This window comes from Quercus lobata, chromosome 6, assembly GCF_001633185.2.
Source record: "Quercus lobata isolate SW786 chromosome 6, ValleyOak3.0 Primary Assembly, whole genome shotgun sequence".
Taxonomy (NCBI): Eukaryota; Viridiplantae; Streptophyta; class Magnoliopsida; order Fagales; family Fagaceae; genus Quercus; species Quercus lobata.
In genome coordinates, this window is record NC_044909.1 from 2014720 (window position 1) to 2033452 (window position 18733).

The window sequence follows — 18733 nt, forward strand, 5'->3', positions numbered from 1 at the left end:
GGTCCTAGTTATTTGATTTGGTATTGGTTAAATCCATTGGTAAGATAACCAACAATCTCGCAGTATTAGGATATGCTTTAGATGTAATTTTGTAAACTTGTGATTATGAACTATTGGGTTTCATAGGTACAAATATTTGGCCACCTTAAAATTGTTAGGAAGATAAAAATATAGAAAATTATTTGAGTGAAACTTTAATATGATATGTTAGACATATGTCTTAATCGAAAGTTTAAGTTTATAAATATTGAACACAATAACTCAATCATACTCATACGTGTACATTTAATAATATTTTTTTTACATGTGAAATTATGTATATACCGTTCAGCTACACATCCCATCGAAACTTTCAATAACTATCAAATGTACACTTTCAATATCTTTCAAATGTCACTTGCAACTTTCAAAACTAGTACAATGGAGAGGATCTTGATCTGTAAAATAATAAGGAAGAAGCCATGGGAATTCAGCAAGCTATCACACACCCAAAACTCTTACTCGTAAGCCTTCTCCAGGGTCATTTGTAAGTGACATTTGATAGATGTTGAAAGCTTGTGTACGGTATCCATCATGGATTGCTCTATATGTATATTAGATGCTTTTCTTGAATAAAAATGTCAAACTGATGGCGATAAATTCACTCACACTCAAAGTGTATACTCAACAAAATTTTCCCGTCATTGTCTCCCTTTTTTTACCTTAAGATAAAACTAAAAGATGATGGATTATCTGCAAAATATTTCGGGATATGTTGTTGACAATAGAGCCCCCTACAACATATATGATATATGTCTAGGCAAGAAAGAGACACAACTGTCAAACAAAGAATGGATTATAAGACATAAGAGAGATTATTAGCCTATGAAATACCATTTCAATTCAACGGTAGTTGTGGAGGTGATGCTTCCGTGTATGATGTATCAAGTTCAAATCCACTCTAAAAAGTAGGAGAAAGAAAAAGATGCTACTAAGGAGATTGTAACAACAAACTTTAGGATGTTAGGCTACTGTTGTGTTTCTCACCCAAATTTTGGCCAATTTCTAAGTTGGATGAATCGGTTGGAATTCCAACCTGAATATCATTTGCCCATGACATAACCATATTGACTATAAGTAAAAGAAAAGAAAAGAAATATAAGATGATGTTTCTCCTACAAATATACGCTCCTAGAGATTGTTATTAATTTTACTCCCAAATGTGCATTATGCAAGAAAAAAAAAAGATACATCAACAATGTTGTATAACATCATTAGAGCCTTTGGTTATTCGCAAAAGCATTGGATTGTTTTCTTCCTTGTGTAATACTAATTTTAGTCTAACTTCTTGTAAGTAAAATAATCACTTGTGACACTTCAACTCTCTAGTTCTATAATTTATTTTTAACGGAAAACAAAGAATTGGAATATGCAACTTTTACATAAGGAATCATTCTTCTCACTTGTTATAACAATTGAATTATCACAAAAAAAAAAAAAATAATAAATAAAAAATTAAGCATTTGATACCATGATGAGTCCTTTGTTAAATACACTTATTAGATTTGAAATTAAATTAGCACATATGTATTAAATAATTGAAGAATTTCAAGAAATCTTTTTTAAGACTATATGAAGGTAGAAATTCTCTAGGGAATTAACAATGTGAATACAAGGTAATTGAGTTGGACATTCAAAAAAGGTTAATGTTGCATGTTAGAATTAATTCCTATATCATCATTATAATCCTCAATTTTTTTTTCTAGATATATGAAATTTGAGATTCTATTATTTGAGACCTATTTGGAGTCCATGCGAGTCCTATAGAACTAAAACCTAGAAAGCATGGGTGCAACTCTAGGGCCGCCACACCTGCACTCGACGCGGCATGCAGTGCGTGACGTTGTTGACAGCGCGTTCGTGCCGCTTCATTTTTTTTTCTTTGTTTTCGGATTCGCGCCAATTCCGGCCAAAACGGACGCCAAAACAGGCCTCCAACATGTCGCTGGCCTCCATTCTTTTGCTTCATGTGGCCTTGTGAGAAGAAGAGATAAGGACGACACTGTGGATAGAAAGTTGTGGATAGATTTTTGAATAAGTATGTTGGTATAAGAGATAAAGACTTGAAAAGTCAAAAAGATAGAAAAGGTTGGAACTTGTGAAAGTAGTAAAAATACAAGTTTTTATTCTTTGATTTTATCACCTTTACCAATCAATTTTTATTATTCTTTAATACTTTGATTTTATCATCTAATTAATTTTTTTTTGAAGGAAAATAATTTAATATTATAAATATGTTATTGTTCTAAAATTGGGGTTGTGTAAACATTATAATAATATATATAAATATGCTTTTAAATTTATTAATATATGTTTACCATTACTCTTAAATTGTTGTATGTGTAATTATATATATATGCTTAGCAATATATAGAAAATATAAATAAAAATATTTTTAATAATTTTCTAATTGCCACACCTGCACCCTACTTTTTAAAAAATTACCGAGTTCCGCATCCGCACTAGCACCCGCATTCGAATCCGAATCCCCACCCGTGCTTCATAGACTAAAACTCATATATATATATATATATATATATAGATAGATAGATAGATAGATAGATTGTTTAAATACAATAAGACAATGTCTGTGACACTATATGCATTAGGATAGTATTTTTTTTTTTTTTTTTTTTTTTTTTGTAGTATTTTGTTTCCAAATGCCATATATGGGTTATCACCACCTTGCTATTCCAGCTAAAATTTTGTGAGAATCAAAAGAAATCTTCCTTATGCAGATTATTAATCTTCGTGACTTAGTAATTCCTCTCACTTTAGTAGTGGTAAACTAGCCCTGAGCTCTGTTTGTACTTTGTACTACATACAAGAGCCCAAATTAGGGGATTGAGATCAGTAAAATTGGTATGGATGATTGAGATTTAAAATTGTAAAAAACATTTTTAAATCTCAACCATTAAATATAAATAATTAGTAATAGTAAAAAGTAAAGGTAAAAAAGTAATTTAAAAAAAAAAAAAAGTAGTGAAGGGATTGGGTGAATTGCACAGTGCAATTCCATTTAGCAATTGCACTGGATTCCAATCCCCAAATTAGCATTGTTTTGGGTCTATAGCCATTATAAGTGAAGACTCATTTACTTGGCCCAAAGGGTATGGTCTTTTTTTTTTTTTTTTTGGTCAGCAATGGAACTTTCAATAAACTTAAAAATTAATAAGTCTATTACATCTTAGACTAGCTTTGTTAGAAGCTATTATACTTTCCACCACAGACGGAGGATACAAAAAGATAACAAAAGAGTTTACACTGCTAGCACCAAGCTTGGCCAACGCATCAGCACATTGGTGGGCCTCCCTATATATGTGAACTATCTGCTTGTTGGAGATCTCGCTCAGCAGGTTCCTGCAATCAGTTAGTAATGGTTTCATTAACAAGTTGACAGTATTATTATTCATCAACAAAACAACACTCAAAGCATCCATCTCAATAATTAGATTGCTAAGTCCCATCTCCTTGGCTAATAAAAGCCCATCTCATAGAGCCCACAATTCTGCCAACCCAAAGGGTATGGTCGGGCTGTGGGCTAAGCGCCTTTGAAGCTCAGCAACTAGGACTACCCTAACCAATTCGGGCCCAACTTTTCATGCACCAGCCATTCTTTGAATTCAGAGTATTTTTATTTTCGATTTATTTGTACATGAATAAAATTCATTTTACATAAGAGAAAAAGAGATAAGAGAATAGAAGATAGAAATAGAAACTAATAAATAACGGTATAAATAGAAGGAAAAAAGAGGTTTGAGAATGGGTCTCGATCAAAATAAATTGAAATTTGAGTCGAGATTTAACAAAAGGATTAGTTGTTTCAATTTATTGCAGGAAACAAATATTTTGGCCATTTTGACTGTAAAAGACTTAGACTTGACAACTATGTAATACATAAACATTGAACCACCTAGATAGATAGATAACACTCAAATTTGAGTGAGTAATCACATAAGTGATCTAACGTACGTAGCAATAACTTTGACATATATAATATCAATTAGTCATAAGAGTGGTAAATATTAATTTCTGAGTTTTGAATAATTATTACTCAAATGAAGTCATGTGATAAAAAAAAGTTTGATCAATTTGTTTCTAACCAAAATTAAAATAAAATTATGCTATGTTTGTTTTGACTTAATGTTATCTAAAAAATGAGTTTTTTTTTTTTTTTTTTTTTTAAAAGCATTTTTTGAAAAACTATTTCATTTTGTTATATTGGGTAGTAATCTAAAATGAGATAGAGTTATTTTTAATAGTTTCCATTTTGTCTTTTAACTTCCTTTATTTAGTACTAGTAAGTTACTTATGCGATGCACAGATAATGTTGTAATATTTTATGTAAAATAGTTTTAGAAAATGTTGTATTTGTATTATAGCATAATTGTTATAGAACTTTATTAGTAATTAGTTCATCATAAAAAACAACAATTATAAATTGCCCACATATATCCATTATAATTATTCAATTGAAGTAATGAAAAAAAAAAACTTTGGTGGAATATTATAGAATAAAAGTTGATATAGAATGTGTTTTCTTTTTTCTCCTTAATTCTAAAACAAAATACAAGTCCTAAACGCCCACAGTCAATCACATTATTTACAAAACTCATAAATCTATAACGTTCGAGCTTAACATCAAAATCGTAATTGTTATTGTCACTCAATATAAAATGCAAGCCCCCTTCCTTGGTTGTAACCAACTCATATGGGTTAAGATGAAACAACAATGTTAGAACTTGGTAGGTGTCATCAAAAGATTGAAGGTAAATGACATCATTTTTGTTCAGTGTGTATTTGATATGGGATGACATAAAAGGCTATGGGTGGGTATATATAAAGGGGTAGAAATGCAAGAGATGAAAATGATGAATTAAAATGCAAAGAGTTATGTGTGTATGTATGAGAGATGAAAAGTCTTGAAACATTGAACCAAAGGATACGAAGAATGTTTATTTTTTAATTAGAAAAGTCTTGAAATATTGAACCAAATGAAAAAAAAAATTCAATATTTAATTTGTTCTTATCTTTGATGTGGCACTTGAGAATATTTCAATTCTCTTTGCATAGAATGCGCTACTTGACAGAACCTCATGTTTTCCTACATGTGGTCTCTCCTTATATATATATATATATATATATATATATATATATATATTAATTGATTGGTGTGAGATAAAATTGTTTTCCAAAAAATTTTAGTTGAAAACAGTCTCTAAAAAATAAATCATATTTTTATTAAGATTTTTCATTGACCAAAGATAATTTTCTTTTAACTTATTATTTTTATGCTACTAATTACTAAATATAAAAAAAAAAAATGAAAAACTATTTTCACAAAAAAAAAAAAAAAAAAAAAAAAATCCTTCGAGAATTAGCTTGAAATTGTAATTTGTATCATGTATGCAAGTTTGCAACTGTTATGTAAGTCCTATTGTATTGCGTGGGTTGTACTTGCACTACTAAAAACCAACATATTTCATGTTATGAGGTCATAGCTTCGCTTCGAGGTAGTTATAAATATAAAATATCTACCATGAAAGGCTTGTAATTAACTAATTATCATCTAAAAAACACACATTTTATTCACTTTGTTCTGTTGAAGATCCATTCTACAAGCCATGAGGAATAGAAATTAAAATATTAATGTGAACCTTAGAGAGGACCACTAATTTTGATAGACTCATTTGCACATAAGTTTTTATTCCTTTATAAACTTGAAATTTAATTTTTCTGAAGAATGGATTACATGATTTGCTTTCCAAATTACATAGAAACTATATATTCATTTACACAAGTTGGCCTGAGTCAGTACATCAGAGACCTAAATAAGGGTTCCACCCTTGACATACTCGGTGAAGGCTAGAGCAACCAAACCCAACATAGCAAACCTCCCATTCCACAGCTCAGCATTTGAGGTCATCAACCCCTCCAACTTAGACTCCACACTGATTCCCTTAAACAAAGGAATCAGAGATGCAAGAGATAGCACATCGCTAGTTCCTTTTCCTTGTCTATCTTGGGTCCTCTTTTACTTGCCAGAAAGTTTTCCCTTGATCTGTTTATCAGAAACAACACCAGAGTCCAGCATATTATCAGCAACAATGACATGTTTTTTAGCTTTTAGCAGATATTTCTATTTTTTCCCAGCATTGATATCAGAATCTGCTTTAAGAGGGCTCAGAGAAAATTCATGCTCGCTGCTTGATGCAATCTTGCCCTTAATTCCTTCTTTCAATCGCTCAACAGATTCAGGGCGATCAACAGAACAACCATCACTTCCATCCTTTAATGATATTACAGCAGAGGTACCAGTTTTGTGTACTTCAATAGCACCTTCACGTCTTTTCTTTGACACAGTACATCTTCTTCAACTTTTTACCAGTTGTTAATACTTTCTGTTCCTTACCATGTTGCTTAGTGCAAGCAGCATCTTCTACAAATTCATCATCACTTGCTTCTTCCTTTGGAAAGGAGGAATTATCTGGACTGGATGTCATTAATACATGTTCCTTACAGTTTCCACCGCTTTTACTATTGTTTTTCTCAGGGGAAATACCTGGAGACAAACTATCATTTGCACTACAGGATATAGAAGGCTTTACATCTTGAATGTCAGTTCCACCTCGTCTCTGTGAGCAGCACCCCAACTTAGAGCCAGAATCACTTAAAGACTCGTTCAAAGCTTCTCCACTGTATGTCGCCTTACTTGTCTCAACCTTTAAGTCAACCTCTACCTCATTAACAGATAGAGCCTCATGCCCAACATCAGATTTATTGGCACCATCTCTGAAACCACTTGATTTCTTATTTTGTAGCTCATCAAATGCCACACAGATTTCATTCACAGCTTGAGAAAAGAACCTAACTGTTTTACCCTGACATCGGGCAGACAATTTACTCTTTAGCTCATTAGTGAATGCCTGAACATCCGCAGGGGCAACAAAACCTCTGTGAATGGAGGAGAAGTAACCAAAGGTAAAAGTAAGAAGCTAAATTCCTGAGGTTGTCAACTTAATCAATGAGACAATAAGAAACACAATGCAAACAGAAATGGATGGGAGAACCATCGCACAAGAGAGATAACACAGAATTTCAACCAGTTTTCATACAACCAAAGTATATCATAGATTTCTTACCAAATTAACTTAACCTACAAATTGACCTAGAATGTTTCAACCTATCTTTTAGATTGCTATACACCTAAAATGGACAAATTTTTCAGTTAAAATTATAACCACGTACACAAACCAAAGAGAAAGAAAACTTAATGGGTTTTCTTTAAAATATGTGTGGATCTCAGATAGGATAATGTCAATAAACAGTAAACATCACATGTTGGAGTGTACAGATAATGCAAATGGGTTTCTGCACAGGGCTGGTCATCTCAGCTGGCAGCAGACACGCAAATGATAGCGAGGCTCTACATCAGACAAATATTGCTTACCCAAACACTAAGGGTCCATCTGGATACCGCTTATTTTGCTGAAAACTGAAAACACTATAGCAAAATAATTTTTAAATGTGTGAATAGTGTCGTGGGATCCATTTTTAATGAAAGTTTTGTTGAAAAAAGAGATTTGTCGGTCCCGTGAACAGTGCACGGAACCCACTGAACAGTGCAGTAACATGTGAAAACTGACTTCTCCCAAAAAAAAAAAAAAAAGCCAGACGCAAGACGCTAACTGTAGACGCAATCCAAACGCATATTAAATGTATTAGAACAGTACAATATTTTTAGAAATGAGAACATTCTGGGGCGTGGTCTGCAACCAATTGTGCTACCCCTCGGGGTTGCCATTGAAAAAAAAAAACAGTGTTTAAAGGATTAAGAATATATATTACACTAAAGCAGCCTCACTAAATTCAATCAAACACATCCAGCTACTATATGATGAACAAAAACAACTTAATCAAATATTTCTTAAAAATATCATAAATTAAGTAATACAATATATGGTGAAGAAAACTGAAATTATTACAGTGAAAAAAAAAAAAACCATCAATAAGGATGCATACCAATAATATGTAAACAATGAACAAATGATACTTTGATGCTGTGAATTTTGGTGCTTCTAATGCGTATGGAATTATTGGTTTTATATTTAAACTGGTTTGATGAGTTAGAGGAAGAGTATGTCATGGCCTATTAAGAGTACATCATGGCCTGTTAAGGCTTTCAAACAAGTGCTTTGTGCCTAGTAATGAATGAGATAAGTTGACCAATAACTAATACGCATATATGTATTGACAAGTCATAGAGTTCAAAATGTGACACCAACTAAAGGCCTCACTTTGTGTCCATTTAGAAACAACTTATTTAGCTTTTTATTGAAAATACTGTAGATAAAAGGTAAAAACTAAATAAAATTAGTAAGGGACTCACGTGAGACCCATAAATAGTAGGGGGAAAAATGCAATAAGTTGGCCTATAATCAAGATCCAAACACACACTTTATATAATAGTATATATCATAAACCTCCACTCAATTCAAAAGCATTATTTATCTCTTTTCTACTACTCTCATTTCATTCTAAGCCAATGAAAGGGGCAGCTTTAACCAAAATTCACACAGTAATTAGCACAGGTCAATAATAAAAACAATTTTTTTTAGGTAAAGGTTTAATGCAAGAACAATAAAAACAATTATTTGAAAATAAAAAAGATTGATAAAGAGGTAATATATGTGTGAATGTGTGTGTTGCAATATATAAAAACTTAAAAATCAACACTAAAATAAAACCAACTATTACATACAAACCTACACAATTTATAAAGTCAACTCACATTATCATAATAAGTTTAGTACGTCAAAGTATCTCCCAAGTAACCTCCAAATATTTCCTTCAATTATAAAATCCTCAAAGATGATAATCAAATTAAAATTCGATCTCCCCTAATGAAAATGCCCACACAAATTAATCTTACAAAATTTCCATACTAAGACCTAGTTTCTTAAGCTTTTCCAGGGGTGCTTTGGCTTTTAAAAATGAGAAGCAAACTTGATCTCAGCCAAGGGTTTTTGTATGCTCTTCGCCAATTTTGTGAGGCAATTAATGCTTTTTAGGGATTTTGAGAAGCAAATTAAGAGCTACTTCTCAAAGTAGTTCAGCTTTAAATATTTTTAAAAAGCTGCAGCCCTTATTTACTAGCCCTTAATGGCATGGTAGTTCTCCTGGCAAGAAGTGTGACACCCAACCCTACCTATGAATTGGCAATGCGGTGCATGCTGCATATGTCCTTTCCATACATTGTGATGTATGGGCTTCTTATCTAATGTCACTTTTCAGCAGCAAGTTTATTGAAAAGATCTTGTTCAATCCACATTTGGGAACAAATAAATTAGCATTAGCTCCTGCTAATCAAGTGCCCAACCTAGAGCCTTGAGCAAACTCTTAGTAAGCTACTTTTGCAGGTACAGCATTGCTCACCATAAAATTTATGGAGTTAGGGATAGGCTGAAGTTAATTTACCATGATTCCAACAATGAACTGTATAAGAACTATAAATTCTTACTTTAAAAGAATACCCATAAAACTACCCCACAATTCTGAAACAACCAAGTTATTTCTACATAAAACTTCACATCATGATTCATAATTAGCTTCCACATATTTTCCCCATCAATACTTTTTTCTCTCCACTATGAAAACCAAGCGAACCAGAGCTATAGGATATGGGAGATGTGAATGCTCGATAAGGGACCAGCAATACCTCAATGTAAATACATGAGGTCAAATGGGTAGCGCACATAATACCAATTTGGAAAACTTCAATCTAACATTACTTTTGGTTAACAAGTATGTGATACCTCAAATTGTGTGTATTTGATTGATTGGATATTGTTGGAGTGTATTGTGCGGGCATGTGCTAAGTCCCTCCCACATAAGGTGTTTACTAGATGAATATTGGGTTCATAAGTCATTACAAGAATAATAAGGCAGATGTCGCTAGTGCTCTTCCTAGGGTCGTTACAAAGTATCTCCAAAAATTATAAGTCCCTCAACTCAATCAGAAGAATTATCAGGCCAAAAAATTAAATGATAAACATATGCATGCTAAAGTCTATACTACAATCACCAAGGCAAACTATAGCTTGCCAACCGACAGATAATAAGAGATCTATATCAGACCTCAAGTTATGTTTGATTGGTTGTCAGCTTTGCAAAACCAATCATTCTCTCCTTTTCTTAATTTATGTAATTTTTTAACTTGATTATTTGACCCCTGTGCACTTCTTGTGTACTAGAGCGTCCATTTTTTGATATCAATAAATCTTATTACTTATCAAGAGAAAAAATAGCTTGCCCCCATCCGTCAGTCTCCTTAGAACAATCAATAGTCAACATGTTTTTTAATATTTTAGCCTTTGATAGTGTTTTCAAGTTCACGACAACAAATATTTAGCCTTTCCGAGATAATATTTCAAGAACCATACATTAAAAAAAAAAAAAAAAAAAAAAAAAAAAAAAAAAAGGCTAATGAAATTACATCACAATGTGTAAGAAAAACTTACGTATATTTTGTAGCAAAGAATTCGACGAAGTATTTCTTGGGATCAGGCTGATGCTTAAATTCTTCAGGTTTGCTAATCTGTAAACACATAATCAACAAAAGCTACTGACAAAGAGATGCGCCAATAAAATCATATAAGAGCCTCAAAAACCTAATTTTTTTTTAAAATTACCAATAAGTGGAGTATTATTATTATTATTGGGGTAAAGAAAAAGGAACAACTACCATAGTCAGATACTACAACAACCTAGTCCCCCAAAAACAATGAAACACATATACTAATTAATAAATAAATAAAAACTAGCAGTAGCAATAGTAGTAAAGAGAGAAGAGGTAAACCTTGGCAGGCCAAGCGGGGAAGCCCTTGACCTTAGCAAGGACAAGATCGCCCACACTCAACTTCCTCTTCTTCGCCTTCGCCTTGTTGCTCGCTCCGCGTCTACGCGCCGGAGCCATTCTGCGAACCCTAAATTCTCACGATCCGGCCAAAAACCCTATCAAGTCGCCCTTGCCGGCGATAAGTGGCACCGGCTCATCGGAGGAATAATGGCAGAAGAGAGAGCAAGAGATAGGGGATGTAGTCGTAATTTTTAGATTTTCCTCTGGCTTTTTTTAGACTTTGATATTTTTTTTATTATACGAGGGTCTCTCTCGGAGCAAGAAAATAAACATAGGCAAAGGGTGTTTCTGTCCGCGACTCAGTTTATTCCGCGAACATTAGAAACTGACTAGTGCCTTGTCTGATGATAAAAAATAATTTTTTTTTTTAAAAAAAATATTTGAAATTAAATTAGCACACATGCATTAATAAATGAAGAATTTCAAGAAATGTTTTCTAAAACTATAAGAAGGTAGAAATTCTCTAGGGAATTAACAATGTGAGTACAAGGTAATTGACTTGGACATTAAAAAAAAAAAAAGGGTTAATGTTGCATGTTAATTACAATTAATTTCTCTATATCATCAATATAAATAGAATCCTCGTGAATTTTATATAGATATATGAAGTTTGAGATTCTGTAAAACCCATATGTATGGATTGTTTAGATACAATAAGACAGTGTCTGTAATACTATGCAATGCAATGCATTAGGATTGTATTTTTGTTGTAGTGATCTGTTGTTTCCAAATTCCATATATGAGTTAGCACCACTTTCTTGCTGTTCCAGCTAGAATTTTTGTGAGAATCAGAAGAAATCTTCCTTCTGTAGATTATTAACATTGAGCTCTGTTAGCTAGCTAGTACTTGGTACTTTGCAGTGGTAAACTAGCCCTGAGCTCTGTTAGTACTTTGTACTGCATACAAGAGCCCAAATTAGCATTGTTTTGGGTCTATAGCCATTACAAGTGAAGACTCATTCACTCGGCCCAAAGGGTATGGTCGGGCTGTGGGCTAAGAGCCTTTGAAGCTCAGCAGCTAGGGCTCCCCTAACCAATACGGGTCCAACTTTTCATGCACCAGCCATTCTTTGAATTCAAAGTATTTTTATTTTCGATTAATTTGTACGTGAATAAAATAAAATTCATTTTACATGAGAGAAAAAGAGATAAGAGAATAGAAGATAGAAATAGAAACTAATAAAGGTATAAAAAATAAAAAAAATAAAAAAAGAGGTTTGAGAGTGGGTCTCGGTCAAAATAAATTGAAATTTTAGTCGAGATTTAACAAAAGCATTAGCTGTTTGAATTTATTGCATGAAACAAATATTTTGGCCATTTTGACTATAATAGACTTAGAATTGACTACTATGTAAATTTGTAATACACAAACGTTGAACCACCTAGATAGATAGATAACACTCAAATTTGAGTGAGTAATTACATAAGTGATCTAACGTAGCCATAGCTTTGACATATATCTAATATCAATTAGTCATGAGAGTAGTAAATATTTATTTTTGAATTTTGAATAATTATTACTCAAATGAAGTCATGTGACAATAACAAGTTTGATAAATTTTTTTCTAACCAAAATTAAAATGAAATTATGCTATGTTTGTTTTGACATTAATGTTATCTAAAAAGTGAGTTTTTTTTTTTTTTGAAAAATTATCTCATTTTGGGATAATTATTGGGCACTCTCAAAGTACCATAAATGCGTACTCTCCCTCTCACATAATTGTGAGTCCCACTAATTAAATTTATGGTGAGACCCACAATTCATGTGAGAGGGGGGAGTACGCATTTATGGTACTCCGAGAGTATTCAATAATTTTCCCTCATTTTTTTTATATTTGGTAGTGGCCTTAAAATGAGATAGAGTTATTTTTAATAGTTTCCATATTGTTTTTTAACTTTCCTTATTTAGTATTGGTGTGAAATAAAGTTGTTTTCCAACAAAATTTAGTTGAAAACAATCTCTAAAAAATAAATCATATTTTTAATAAGATTTTTCATTGATCAAAGATAATTTTCTTTTGAATTATTATTTTTATGCTACTTATAAATATATAAAAAAAAAAAATACGAAAAACGATTTTCACAAAAAAATTTCCATCGAGAATTAGCTTGAAATGGTAATTTGCATTATGCATGCAAGTTTGCAAATATTAAGTCCTATTGCATTACGTGGGTTGTACTTGCACTACTAAAAATCAACATATTTCATGTTCTTCGAGGTAGTTATAAATATAAAATATCTACTATGAAAGGATTGTAATTAACTAGTTATCATCTAATAAAACACACATTTTATTTACTTTGTTCTATTGCAGATCCACTCTACAAGCCATGAGGAATATAAATTAAAATCAGGGACGGAACTAGGATTTGAACCTGGGGGGGCCAAAGCTTAAAACACTATTTTTTTTTGTATGAAAATAAAAAACTAACACCTATTTCATATTCAACAAAATACTACATATAAAATAATTGTTTCTTAAACATTTGATATTATAAAAATGTCAACAAAGTATAATATACAAAATAAGTGTTTTTTAAATATTTCAACACATTTATCAAAATGAAACTCGACGCTCTTTTAAGTCTCGAAAGTCGTCTATAATTGATTCTATACCAAATTTTGCAGCAATCTCCTTCTCAGAGATAATTTTTGATAAAACCAAAACAATTGACCAAAGACTTGATCAATTGGTGATGGTCTCATAAAAAAGTCACTTATGACTTACCAAAAAATAATCTTCACAGACTCACAAGTGACAAAAAAAAATACTACCAAATACTAGTCTCACAAATAAGATATTCACTATCGCATACTCACATTCCACTGTATCTTGGTCCCATTTTATTTCTTTATAGTTAAAACCAAAAATAAAAGTTACAAACAAAGTTTGAAATTGATCCTACGTCCACACAATCAAAAAAGCAAAAAGCAACAAACAAATAAACAATTACACTTACACACTAGTCAATACTCAAGTCTTAATCCAAACCCACAAACACCAAGTCACCAACTAAGTCTACGGTCCACACAGACATGATGACAAGACACAACACAGTAAACACACCAGTCCAATAAAAGCCAGTAAACCACAATTCACCAATACTGAAATACAGTCAACACAGTTCATCAAAAAACGTAGAGGGCAGAGGGCTAACCCGGCAAGACAAAAAAACAAAAATCTAAACTTGAGAGAGGAGAGAAATTTCTTAGATTTACCGTGTGTGACTGTGATCAAGCATCTGATGAGGAGCAGCAGCAGCAATAGACCAACAGTCCGGATCTGATCTGAGGAAAAGAACAGCAGCAGCACTCAGCAGCAGTGATGGAGCCTGGAGGAGGCGTTGATACTTGATGAGGTTGAGACTGTTGAGTGGAGGAAGAGTGAGGTTAGGGTAAAAATTTGAGAATGTAATTTAGGTTTTCAGATTTCATTCCATATTTATTTTTTATTTTGTCGGTTATTTGTTTATTTTTTTTATGAGAATTTTGCCGGTGATTTTTTCAGATTTATTCATGCCATTTTTTTTTTTTAATTTGGGGGGGGGGGAGGGGCTATTAGGACGAAAATTTAGTATATTAGCTTTTTTTTTTTTTTTTTTTTTTTTTTTTTTTTTTTTTTCTTGGGGGGGGGGGGCAATGGCCCCCTACTGTAGGTCCGTCCCTGAATTGAAATATTAATGTGAACCTTAGAGCTTGTAATTTTCCAATCTTTCTAAGTGTTATGGCAACGATGAGAGTAAACAAACATCTTTAGAGAGGACCATTAGTTTTGATAAACTCATTTGCATATAAGTTTTTATTCCTTTATAAAATTGAAATCTAATTTACTGAAAAATAGATTACATAATTTGCTTTCCAAATTACATGGAAATTAAATATTCTTTTACACAAATTGGCCTAAGTTAGTACATCATAGACCTAAATAAGGGTTCCACCCTTGACATACTCGGTGAGGGCTAGAGCAACCAAACCCAACATGGCAAACCTCCCATTCCACATCTCAGCATCTGAGGTCATCACCCCCTCCGACTTGGACTCCACACTGATTCCCTTAAACAAAGGAATCAAAGATGCAAGAGATAGCACAATGCTAGTTCCTAAGAACCATGGGATTCCACCATTTGATATCTGGGCAAACACATCCTCACCACTGGATAACTCCACTACCATTGCAGCAACAAAGCCTATCATTGCTAGCCTGCCGTTGATCCTCTCTGGTGCAGGCCCACTGAATGCAAACAAGTCTAAGAAGTTTGTGCTGACCTGTCAATCATGGTGAAGCACCCGTCAAAAAATACTCCTTAACTAATGTTATTCACATAACCATTAACAACATTTTCCATAAAGGTTAACATGACTTACTTTGTTTGGATCTTAATAAAAGTAGGATCATTTAGTAGAACCAGGTAAGAATTATATTACTTCCATATGAACAAGCAATATTACTGGTTATAGTTGTGTTTTTAGTATTACTCAAAAAGTAAAAAATGAATAAACTTAAAAACAGAAATTTTCACAAAATCTAGGTGACATATTTTAAGTTGTGCATAATTTAATTTGGATCAATAATAAATTTTCACTCTAATTATAATTTGCTCAGCAAGTTGTGAAAAAAAAAAATTAATGAATAATTTTGTGTGCTTAAACTAATTTGTAAAAAAATGGATCTTCAAGAAATAATGTTATTGTATATCTAGGGTTAATGAGCGGAGAAAAAAAAAAAGAAAAAGAAAAAAAAGATGAAGTATCTCTTGAGTTAAGGGTAGTTACCTTGGGTGTTGATCGAGGTGTTGAAGTTGTCACAGACTCTGGTTGCTCTTTCTGCAAAGGGCAAAGATGCAAAGGGCAGAGACAAAGAATTGTACGATTATGAACTTTCTTATAAATCAATTAGCATATCATAATAATATAAATGTTAAATTATTTCTATCAGACTTTGAATTTTCCACAAAAATAAGAATAAAAATATTATGATGCATAGATTTCGTCAATGTTATGAATAGCGTTTCGGGTCCTGTTTCGGATCCCATTTCAGTCTGTTCATTAGAATGGAATATTTCGGGACCAACCTATTTTGACGTACTATTGCCTATTGATTCGGACTTATCACTATTTTATAAATAAATATATATGCATATATTTATTATTGATAAAAAAATCCATATAATAAATTATTAAAGGTTTTAAAGTTATAAGTAAATATTTCAACTAATAGGTTATCTTTAATCTCAGATATCAGTTCAATAATAATAATAATAATAATAATAATATCAACAACAACTATTAGTTCAATTATATATAATACAATGAGGATAATAATATGAAAAAAAGAAAAGAAAAGAAAAAGCCTAGATGTTAATTTTAAGAATAGTTTTAGGACCATAATTATTTCATAACTTTTTTATCACAATTTAAATGTGTAATAAATTGTAAGTGATTAACTAGACTCATCATTTTTTTTTTCTTTTTCAATTATACTCTATCACGTTATAATTGTGAAAAAAGTTGTAAAAGATTTTATATTCCTATGCTTTTTCTAATTTTAGTGACTGGAATTAAAAGACCGAAAGTTTCGTTTTTATTATGAATCACGTGAGGTTCACAAAAACAAAACAAAGAAAATTTTTTTTAAATGAAATTCAAGTGGACAAAACAAAAGAGGCTGGAAGAATGAGTATTACGTGGGGCTGACAAACACCACAAAACAAAGAAAATATCTAAAGCCTAAAGACTCTAAACAAAAGTGAAGGACAGCTAAGGGACACACAAATAAAAGAGAAGAGGTAGACAGGTAGTAGACCGAAACCAGAAAGAAAGAAAGTAGAAGAAGAAGAGGAGGAGGAAGAAAAGCACGAAACCCCGAAGAAGGAGGTAGGATTTTTTTTTCCCACGATGAGATAGCATTTCATTACCTTTGCATTGCAACGCACTCGCATGCTAGCATTTCTTGGCACAGGTGACACATAATTAGTGGGAATAATTAGAAACTGGTTCACCCTAGTAGACCTGTTTGAAACTACACGGGTCAAAGGGCTTGCCAAGATGGATTGCATTGCAGATGAGGCTGCCATTATTACCAAAGAGCTTTTGTATATGGAACTCACTAATAGGCTATGAGTGATCAAGAAGGTACTAGGTAGTAGATAATGAAGTGGTTGTGGCATTTATGTTTGGTCTCGGAGTGATATATATATAGAGAGTTTTTGAGGAGAAGCAAGTAGAGCAGTGGATATTTAGGATCCACGTCTCGCTTATTATGGCAGTGTCTAGTACTGTTTACAGCCCATCAAGTTTGTTTTTTGTTACAATAGTCAATAGGCATCCTGTGTTCTCGAAAGGTCATCGGTTGACATGGGCTCATTTGTCCACACATGGCGGTGTCGGTACGTAATGGACGTGGCACTTTGGGCTCATCAGAACTTTGTACCAGTGAGTTTACGGCCCAAATGGTTCGAGGTTTTCACTGTTTGATTTTTGAAGGGACGATGCCATTCCACATTTCTATGTTCTTCGACTCACCTCTCACATTGTGCCACGGTTGTATACTTTGATCACTAACAAAGTTTGATACGCAATTGATTTGGTTAGACAATAGCAACGTTTTTGTTTGATAGGAAAAGTTCGTAAAAACTCTACTGTTTTCCTTTCCCTTTTTCTTTTGGTTTCTTAACCCATAGTTCTAAATGTTAATGAGTGTGTATTTCCTTTTGTCATAGTATCGTCATTCCTAATTAAGCTCGAATTTGACTCTCCCAACCAATTTTGATTATAACTAGATATGTTACAATTATTTTTTAATTTTATTAGGAAATATATTATACATTTTGTGCATGACGAGTAGTAGTTTGAATGTTATGGGATGCTTAAGTTAACACATCTTAGGTTAAATTATTATTTTCATCTCAAAAATTTGCATGAATTTCATTTTTCTCCACATAAGCTATTGAAACCTTTACAATTTTTTGGTAGATCAAAAGATGAGACACTCATATCTTTAACTCTTTAATTTTAAAAGACTTGCCATGATTGCTGAACTTTAGAGCTTTTGTGATGGTTTGGATTTAGCAAAGAATCTAAATATCAGGAAACTCATCGTTGAACAAGATACAAAAGTTATGGTCACAATCCTTACAAAGCACGATGTCTTAACTAATTCATCTCACCCTTGTAGTGTTTTGATATATGATTGCAGGTCCCTTCTTCAGTTTCTTGAGGAAACAATATCTAGGGACGGAGCCATAACTTTAACTTAAGGGAGGTGGCTTTACTGTTAGCACTGTATGTGACAATTTCAACATCTAATTCCTTTTTTTTTTTTTGGATTGTATATTTTGTTTTAAATTTTAGATTTATAAATTTTTTTATGGTCACTAAAATGAGGAAAATACTAGAATTACAATTTTTTTTATTATTATAAATTGTTGATGTAATAAGCGGTTATCAGTAAGTAAAAAAATGATGTAAGTGATAGGTCCATATTCAAACCAATAAAAATTTGCTACTAAAACAGTTTATAAAAATGTTGTAAAAAAGTTTTTGAGTATAGGATTGCTCTTAAAAAAATCTATAATATTGTTTAAGGGAGCAAAATTTAATTTTATAAAACAAAATTGCTAAAATTTATACACACATATATATAATAATATTTTTCTTTAAAAAAAAATAGTTTAATAATGGCTTCGTTCTTACCCACATCCACTACATCTTCCACGAAAGGAACCAATGCGCGGACCTTTTGGCAAAGGAAGGGTCTCCTAGTAGTGATAGCTTTA

The 18733-nt window shown here is 32.2% G+C and overlaps 2 protein-coding genes across 2 annotated transcripts; both read right to left on the reverse strand.

The window, feature by feature from the left end:
• Positions 1 to 5733: 5733 nt before the first annotated feature.
• Positions 5734 to 11240, reverse strand: LOC115995071 (ENHANCER OF AG-4 protein 2-like). The gene is made up of 3 exons (XM_031119489.1): positions 10898 to 11240; positions 10560 to 10636; positions 5734 to 6993 (listed from the first exon to the last, which is right to left on the reverse strand). Exons 1-3 carry the CDS (start codon positions 11012 to 11014, stop codon positions 6381 to 6383), a joined length of 807 nt encoding a protein of 268 aa, XP_030975349.1. The 5' UTR covers positions 11015 to 11240; the 3' UTR covers positions 5734 to 6380.
• Positions 11241 to 14724: 3484 nt separating this feature from the next.
• On the reverse strand, positions 14725 to 17135 carry LOC115993711 (early light-induced protein, chloroplastic-like). The gene is made up of 3 exons (XM_031117667.1): positions 16874 to 17135; positions 15732 to 15782; positions 14725 to 15224 (listed from the first exon to the last, which is right to left on the reverse strand). Exons 1-3 carry the CDS (start codon positions 17123 to 17125, stop codon positions 14880 to 14882), a joined length of 648 nt encoding a protein of 215 aa, XP_030973527.1. The 5' UTR covers positions 17126 to 17135; the 3' UTR covers positions 14725 to 14879.
• Positions 17136 to 18733: the final 1598 nt, after the last annotated feature.